At 54.5% G+C, this 8,269-nt stretch overlaps 1 protein-coding gene across 2 annotated transcripts in view; it reads right to left on the bottom strand.

Annotated features, from left to right (window-relative positions):
• Positions 1–1,870: 1,870 nt before the first annotated feature.
• Positions 1,871–8,269, bottom strand: part of MYOM3 (myomesin 3) — a 48,575-nt gene continuing 42,176 nt past the window's right edge. For both annotated transcript variants that reach the window (XM_047873365.1, XM_047873364.1), the window contains 8 exons: positions 8,010–8,097; positions 7,437–7,475; positions 7,071–7,179; positions 5,746–5,909; positions 5,476–5,512; positions 5,264–5,286; positions 4,479–4,534; positions 1,871–3,290 (listed from right to left, as the gene is read on the bottom strand). In XM_047873365.1, coding sequence (XP_047729321.1) covers positions 2,997–3,290; positions 4,479–4,534; positions 5,264–5,286; positions 5,476–5,512; positions 5,746–5,909; positions 7,071–7,179; positions 7,437–7,475; positions 8,010–8,097 — 810 coding nt within the window. In that variant the 3' untranslated portion in view covers positions 1,871–2,996. The remainder of the gene's footprint in view (positions 3,291–4,478; positions 4,535–5,263; positions 5,287–5,475; positions 5,513–5,745; positions 5,910–7,070; positions 7,180–7,436; positions 7,476–8,009; positions 8,098–8,269) is intronic.

Here is an 8,269-nt window from a genome sequence, read left to right as displayed (position 1 = left end):
GTCACCCAAATTGCTGGAAGTGATTTGGAAATTTTAAGGTATTGAAAGCATCTGACTGGCGTGGTGGCTGAGGCCGAGTGGGGAGAGGTTAATTGTAATAATGGGCAGTCATTTCTCTTTAGGGCCCTTGCTGCCTATGCTCTCCCTGTTTACAGCTCTTAAAAATAAAAGTTTTTTTAATGTTTATTTTTGAGAGAGAGAGAGAGAGAGAGGGAATGAGCAGGGGAGGGGCAGAGAGAAAGGGAGACAGAGTTCCAGGCTCCAGGCTCTGAGCTGTTAGCACAGAGCCTGACGCGGGGCTCAAACTCACAAACCACAAGATCATGACCTGAACCGAAGTCGGACGCTCAACCAAGCCACCCGGGTGCCCCTCCCTCTTTACAGCTCTTAATGCTTTAGCCCAAGGATTGCACCCAAGGCCGGTATGTGAAAGATGACAGAATAGGTGTAGGGGATGGTGGCTGGTGGGGGGATAAAGGGGGACCCCACTGCTCCCTGGAAGTCTGGCACGTTGGGAGACCCACCAAGGGCTCCTGGGGGATGCTGGGATCACGTGTTTGCTGATGGGCTCCGTCAGATAAGACGGATGAAGTTCTGCCTCTCTGAGTCCCACATAGGGTACCAGGGATCAGGCTAGACCAACAGATGTTTCCCAGGAAGAGCCATTAAAAGAATAAGGAGCAAGAGGGAATCGTAACTAAGGAGGAGCCAGAGGGATGCAGGAAGCAGGTGCTGAGAGCAGCCTAGGCTGGGGCAGGAGCAGAGGCCACTGGGAAGGGTAGAAGACGGTGAAAGCCAGCGGTTTGGACATTGCTCAAAGGCAGTGTGGCAGAGCAGAACGTCCTCTGCACCAGGACCCAGGGACTCTTGTTCTTGTCCTGACTCTGCCATTTACCGTTTGGGCTCTCATTTGCCCTGTGTGGGAAAATGGAGCCTAGGATGCTGTCCCATTTGATCTGATTAGCAATGAGGTATGAGAATGCTTCATAATCCTTAAAGGGGTTATTTTTTAAATTTTTAAATGTTTATTTTTTGAGAGAGAGAGAGAGAGAGAGAGAGAAGAGCACGCAGGGGAGGGGTAGAGAGAGGGGGAGACATAGAATCTGAAGTAGGCTCCAGGCTCTGAGCGGTCCGCACAGAGCCCGACGTGGGGCTCAAACTCACGAACCACGAGATCATGATTGGAGCCGAAGTCGGGCGCTTAACCGACTGAACCACCCAGGCGCCCCTGAAGCGTGGTGTGCGTGTGACCATCATGATCTCCGCCTACCTCCTCCCTGTGTTGGGATGATCTCGTGAAGGAGAAGTGCTTTGTGTCATGACCCAGTACATACATAAGCAAATGTGAGGCTGTCACAGCTCTAAGCAGAAAGTGCACGGACACTGTGCTTTCTGATTTCTTTGAAGCAGGTGGCATTTTGCAGTGACACGTGAAAGAACCCAAGTCCCCTCTCCAAGTACAAGAGCGGGAGCAGGGACTAGCGTACAGCCTTCTTTTCCACCAGTCACGGGGAAAGCAAAGCCAAAGGGAGTTAAGTTCTGGGAGGTAATACAACTCTTCGTGTCAGCCAGAAGCCCTTCAAAAGTGATCTTTCAGCTTTCTCGTGTTACAGATGGGACGCAGAGAGAGGCCCCGAGAAAGGGAAAGAATCACCCAAGGGCACATGGCGAGCCTGTGGTTTCAAGCCTGGGCGTGTTTGCCTCCAAGATCCGCACAATCCCAGTACTCTTTCCCAGCCAGGGACAGTCGCCTGGGGGGGGGGGGGGGGGTATAAGTTAAGCCACCTGCGTGCATGTGTAGGTAGTGGATGGAGGGGTGATTCGTTTCATCCTGAACTTCAGAAGCCATTTCAGAAATCGGAGGCGGGAGTTACCTCCTGCTGTTGGGAGTGTTGATGATTTTTATTGTCTCCTCTATCATTTTCAGGGTTTTTCCAAAATATGACAACAAGCATCTATCATTTTATAAACCCCACTCCCTCCACATCTCATTTTTAAAAAAGGAGATTGGAGCGCGGCGACACGACCGGCTCTGTGCTGAGGTCCAGCCGACAAGGCCAACCAGTCTGGGCCGCGCCAGGCAGAGGCCCCAAGCTGGAGGAGGTCCCGAGGTTCTCCGCCTCTCCAGCCTGGAGGCCAAGGCCACCGAGGCAGCGTCATCCTGAAATGTCCTCCTCTCAATACCGTGGCCAAATTGGACTCACTTTCCAGTGTCCAACTCCAATTCCGCTAGTCCTGTGAAGGTGTTTTAAAGCCCACCTTCCCCCACTGGGACGAACACCTATCTCCCTCCTCTGACCTCTGGGGGCACTTTCTTTGGATCTGTTTTGTCATCCTTCTCTGCCTTGCCCTGGAGTCTTTTATATCCACGTCTGTCTCTCCTGCTGGGCTAAAGCCTCGAGGGCAGGGCCTGCATCTCAACCATCTTTGTGTTTCCAGGGATATTCTCAGCCCGGCACATAGGGACCTCAGAAGAGTGTTTGTTGAACTTCAGTGAATTGAAACTATAGACCCCTAAGGGGGGACGTGGAGATCTATGGGTTTATGGCAGGACTCATGAACCTCGGCACCACTGTCCTTTGGGGTCTGATAATTCTATGTGTGTGGGGGGGGGGGGCGGCTGTGGTTTAGCAGCGTCCTTGGCCTCTACCTACTAGATGCCAACAGACGCCCCCGGTTGTGACAACCATAAAGCGTTTTCATAAACAATCCCTCGGAGTAGGAGTTCCCATTTAGCAGATGAGATAGGCAAGGTGCACGGCGAGTTTGGACTTGGAGTGGGGTCTTGTGTGTAATTCTCCACTCCAAGTCCAGTGCCCATCTCGCTACCCCGAGACCCCTCGGGACCCCAGCAAGGTCTTGGCCTCTGCGCTTTCGTGTACCCACTGCACTCTCACCCCCCGTCCTGGGTTCCACCCTGTCCCCTTCCCCCCTGCCCGGCCCAGGGGCCTGTGCCAGGCTGTGACCCACGGGTTGACCCTCCCGGGCCATGCACACTAGGCCTCAGGCTGCGTCTGAACACGCTCTCTCATTGTCTCTAGCACCTTGGCCTCCTCCCCATGTTTAAACACGCTGATGGTGACCTGGCCCGTCTCGGAGCCATACTTGTTCTTGACGAAGACGCCGTAACGCCCACTGTCCTCGCTGTTGACTCTTTCGATGGTGATGGTGACCTCCGACCCCTTCACCTCCATGTGGTAGCGGTCAAGGAAGGTGACAGGCTGGTCGTTCTTCAGCCAAGAGATTTCGGGGGTGGGGTCTCCCGAGATGACACAGGTCAGGCACAGGGTCTGGTGGAAAGCACAGGAAGGGAACACTCAGTCTGGCCTCCCCATACTAACACTTGGCGTTCATCTTCACTATCCCCCCCCCCCCCCCACCAGAGAGCTCCCAGTACGTTTCTCTTGGTGATAAATGTATTACGTGTGTTCTCTTGTGACCCCTAAAAGGACAACAGTAAAACGGGAGAGGCAATGTATTTTAATTCCGCATCCTTCATCCCTCAAGTTTTCTACAGGCACATTTACTTATTGGAATTTCAGACCATTGTTACCCTAGCAAATCTGCCCCAGGTTGGCCTGAATTTCGCTTTATTGTTTTTTGTTGCATATCTGCCGTTAGGATTTTACCATGTAAAGAAGACTATACTGCTTTAATACAAAGATTTATGAGTTGGCTTTGAAACTTCTTTTTGTTTTTAAATGTTGATTTATTTGTTTTGGGGGGGGAGGGGGGGGAAGAGAGAGAGAGAGAGAGGGAGAGAATGAATCAGCGTGGGGCTTGATGTCTCAACTTTGAGACCATGACCTGAGGCAGAATCGGGAATTGGACACTCACTCAGCCAGGCGCCCCTGAAATTCCTTGAACAAGCTCTAACACAGAGCGCTACAGTTTAACAGTCAAACACTCAGTGGGGAGCTGGGCACATGCAGACTCTGAATCTCAGCCCTGCCCCTTCCAGCCGTGCAACCTTAGGGGAGTCCCTTAACCTCTCTGGGCTTCAGTTTCCTCAGCTACAAAGAGGGACTAGGAATAATCCCGTTTCATGTGGTGCCTTGACGGTTAAACAGACTGAAGTACGTGCACGTAACGGAATAGTGCGTGGCACAAAGTAAGCACCATGCAAACATTAACGATCATTTTCTAGAACACTAGACTTGGGTATTTTCGGGTCTAGAGGGGTTTTTAGGGATCACCAAGTAGAACTCCTACGGAAACGGAAGTTCACTGACAGAAGGCTGTGACGCCCAGGGCCACCCAGAGAGGTGGGATGAGCACCCCCACGGGTCCGACACTAGGCTCAGTGTCTCTCCTTTATACTACACGTGCCCAGTGACTGTGGTCACTCGGCCAGACTCGGGTGGATCCGGCTCCTTCGGCTCTTGAATCCACGGCGCTACCTTGTATCAAGATCTGTAACGGATATGAGAGGGGGCATAGCGTGGGACTGCGGGCCACGGGCGGGGGTTGGTCAGTACCTTATCTTCCATGATGGTGGCTACATCTGGCAGGCCCCTCACCACCTTGGCACGATCTGGAAGGGAAAAGAGAGGCCCCCGGTGATGAATGCTTTCCTGCCAGCTGCTTCCCGGGATCAGGTTCCACAGAGTGGGGGTTTTATTTTTAAGCAATGTTTCTTTTCTCTATTTTCATCATTTCGGGTAGAAATCTTTAAGTCTGTATTACGTGTTTCTTTGCCTTCACAAACAGAAGGTAGGGACACGCTGTGCTTCTGTTATTGACTTGAAGTCACCCTTATGACCGGTGGTGCCTGAAGGTGACAGTGAGGTGCCCCTCCCCCTCCAGAACTGGGGAGGAGGAACGGGCCGGGGTCACCTGACGAAGGTAACGTGTGTGGACTTGGTGGTGGCATCCTTGCTGCTCAGAGGCCAATTCACGTCCCTCTGGGGTTGGGGCTGTGTCCTGGGCTGCAGGAGGCCCCAGTGCCCCAACAGGCAGAACCAGCTTCGGCTTTAAGGCCGTCCCCTCCCCAGCCCTCACCCCTCGCCCGGAAAGCCCGCCCAGCCTCCCTCCTGTCTATCCCTGCCTTTCAGGCCCCGGCTGCTGCACCTGCTCAGTCCACACCCACACATCAGGCGTCCGTGGACCCCTTATCCATCCATCTGTCGTCGTGTCCCTGCCGCCCACAGCCACACAGACCCCATGGGGAGCTGGGACCTCAGAGCCCTGCCAGGAGGCACGAACTCCCGGGAAGCTGCCCCAAACTCAGACATGAAAATAACAGAAATACGACTGGACTTACTCTTCTCAATGATGGCCAAGGCTCTGAAAAACAGAAATGGGAAAAAGGCTTGAGTTCTATTTGTTAAAGGACAGGCCTGCCCGGGGTGGGGGTGAGGGGGCGATGAGGGAAAGGCAGAGCTGGCTGAGGCGCCCAGGAAGGGGTCCTGTACCCAGCTCGTGCCAGACCCCAAGGGGCCGATGGTTCACACAAGAAATGCAGGGGGCACTTACTTCAGCCTCTGGTGCTCAGCCAAGGCGTCGTCAAAAGCTGCCAGAAGGAAAGAGAGGGAGGTGGGGATGGGGGGGGAGCGTCAGAGCCTCAGCCCCTGTGACCTGCAGGTTACAGGGCTTAGCGCTGCCTGTTCCTCCACCGTCTTCCCATCCCTGTGTTCTCTCGGGGCAGTGCCAGGATTGGGTGGCGAGATGGGAGTCCCCTGCCCCCAAAAGACCACAGGATTTTCTAAACAGGTTTCTCTGCAGACAGACGGATGGACAGCTCACCTTGTCCCGAGAGATCAGTTGAGAGCTGCCGGGTATCCTTCCCGGCGGCTATCTCCAGGGTGTATTTGCCCTTGTCTGAGTCCTTGGGGTCCAGGATGTGGAGCCAGATCTCATCCAGGGTGGTGCCGGCCCTCACCCGATCACCACTCTCCAGGCGTTTTTCTCTGGATATGAGGGCAAAGAAATGTTGAACACGGCTCAGCCCGTCAGTGCTGCCCTGCTCGTCAGTGCTGGCTGGCTAGGGGTCTACAGGCACCCCCCGCCCCCTGCAAACTCCTCTCCTGGGGTTTTGTTTCCAGATCTGTGGGCTGACCATCCATCATTCATTCATTCATTCACTCATTCAGCAAATTCGTGGCACATCAACCATGTTCCAGTGCTGAGTCTGTATTTGTGATGTGTCCTTCAGCCTGGGACCTTAAAGAAACGGGGCTCTGGGGTCAGTGATCCCCACGTCCTCCACCCCCGGGGATCACTTCCTCACCTCTTCATTTTCCTCAGCTTAAACCCTCCCAGCGTGTCTTCCCACCATCATCCTTCCCTAGTCCTTAAAAACCATATCGACTCCTTCCCTTCTTTACTTGTATTTCATTCCTGGAGATGCCCGGTCCATGTCCTCAATGTTGTGTTGCAGAAGTGACACCTGTGGACCTGGTCACAGGGCTCAGAAATTCTGGCTAGGAAAGGAGCCCTCGGCTTTGACTCTCACTCATTTGACAAACTTGACCAAGTCAGTCTAGCCTTCTCCATAGGATGAGTGCAGCAATGTCTGCTCCACAAGGGTGAGGCATGCAAATGGTAAGCAGCACCAGGAAAAAAATGCTCTCAAACTGTCTGCAGTCCCTTAGCTCCCGGCTGAGTTTCTGTGGGTAACTTACCCATCCTGCCTTCCGGCCCTGGCACGCAGTCCGTTGTCAGCCCCACACATCCCTCTGCCTGCACCTATCCCCTCAGCCTGGCTGCCTGAGTTTGCTAAGGCTGCAGAGACCCACAAAGGCGCCGTGACCCACCCGGCCGTCTGGTCCTCCCTCATTCTGCACCCTTCCAAGATGCTTCTCTAAGACAATGATGCTTCCGTGGCCATGGATGTGCTAGAAAAATGGGTTTACCACCAGGGTTCCTACCTTCCCTGGGGAACCTCCCTTCTGTACCTTTCATTGCTCTTCCCTATCCCTGATTCTCTGTGGACAGCGTGTCTAGTGAGAGACCCTGTCTCTGCCACCCCCGTGGGATTGGGCTCTGGGACAGATGCTGTCTGTCCTCCCCCACCCTCTACTCCCCCACCCCCAGAGCTGGGCTAGGGCTCCAGGGAAAGGCCAACTTACTTGTGGAACCAGGTGGTTTTCATGTACTGGATATTGTAGTACTTGACCTTGCTGAAGATCCGGATCCCCTCTTCGGTCCCCTGGATTTTCAGCGGGGTTGCAGAGAGGGCTGGGGAGGCAAAGGAGAAGGTCAAGGCCCTCCGGGTAGCACATCTGGGTGCCAGCCAGCTCCCCCCCCCCCTTCCCCCGCCGCTCTACACGTGCGGCGGGGGAAATGCAGCATTGTGAGGAGGTACGAACTTCTCCGTCGATCTTTGAGGTTGGAAACTAAACCCATGCCTGGCAGCCAAGGCTGGCTGGAGGTGCGTTGGAGGCTATGTGGCATCAGGACAGGGCTGAAAAAAGGGTGGGGGGGGGCTTGCTTACCACCAATCCTGCCCAGCTCAGTGTAGATGGCATCCAGGGCTGGAGGGAGACAGAGAGATGGTCAGCTGACATAGGGTCCTTCGAGGGATGTGCCAGGGGTAGGCATGTCCCTGGGAAAGCCTGGTGGACCTCATGAACAGCTCAGGGTACAGGGAGCTCCACAGGAGGTCCCCTCACTGGCTTGGGTCTGGGGCACTCACTGATTGATGGGACAGGGGGGCACCACGGATGGAGGACAAATAGGGCAGCCTGACAATTTTCTTGGAGGCTGAGTCAACCAGCCTGATGGCTGACTGAGCCTGGGGCTCGGTAGGGGGTGGAGGGGTGAACTCCGGCTTCGGGTCTCGAAGCCTAGGCTCACGGCGGTATGCTGCAGAGAACCCGGATTTCGGTATCGCAGACCAGGTCCCTGCCACGCGCCCGCTGTGCAGCCTTGGGCAGGTCCCTTAGCTTCTCTATTGCCCCAAGTGATATGGTGATCTCATAAATTTTACCCTACAGGTCTATCACATCTTGTGGTTCTGTGCGATCCCTGGGTCCTCCTGGCCCATCTCTCACATCGCCAGCTCCTACCTTCACCTGTGAGGTCCAGTATGGTGTCATCCTCCCCTCGATTGTCAGAAACCGTCGCTCTATAAATTCCCTTGTCCTCTTTGGACAGCTGGAAAGAAGGATGAGAGCATGAGGGTATTGGCATAGGTTCTGGAGGGAGTGCCAATCAGCCTGGGCTCCAGGCCTGCCCCTAACTCTCTGTGTGATCGCAGGCAAAAACTCTTCTTCTCTCTGGGCCTCAGTTCACCCATCTGGAATGGGCGATTTCTAAGGCTGCTTCT

Source organism: Prionailurus viverrinus, chromosome C1 (assembly GCF_022837055.1).
Source record: "Prionailurus viverrinus isolate Anna chromosome C1, UM_Priviv_1.0, whole genome shotgun sequence".
Classification (NCBI taxonomy): domain Eukaryota; kingdom Metazoa; phylum Chordata; class Mammalia; order Carnivora; family Felidae; genus Prionailurus; species Prionailurus viverrinus.
The sequence above is the reverse complement of the archived record's forward strand: the minus strand, read 5'-3'. Positions and strand labels throughout refer to the sequence as shown.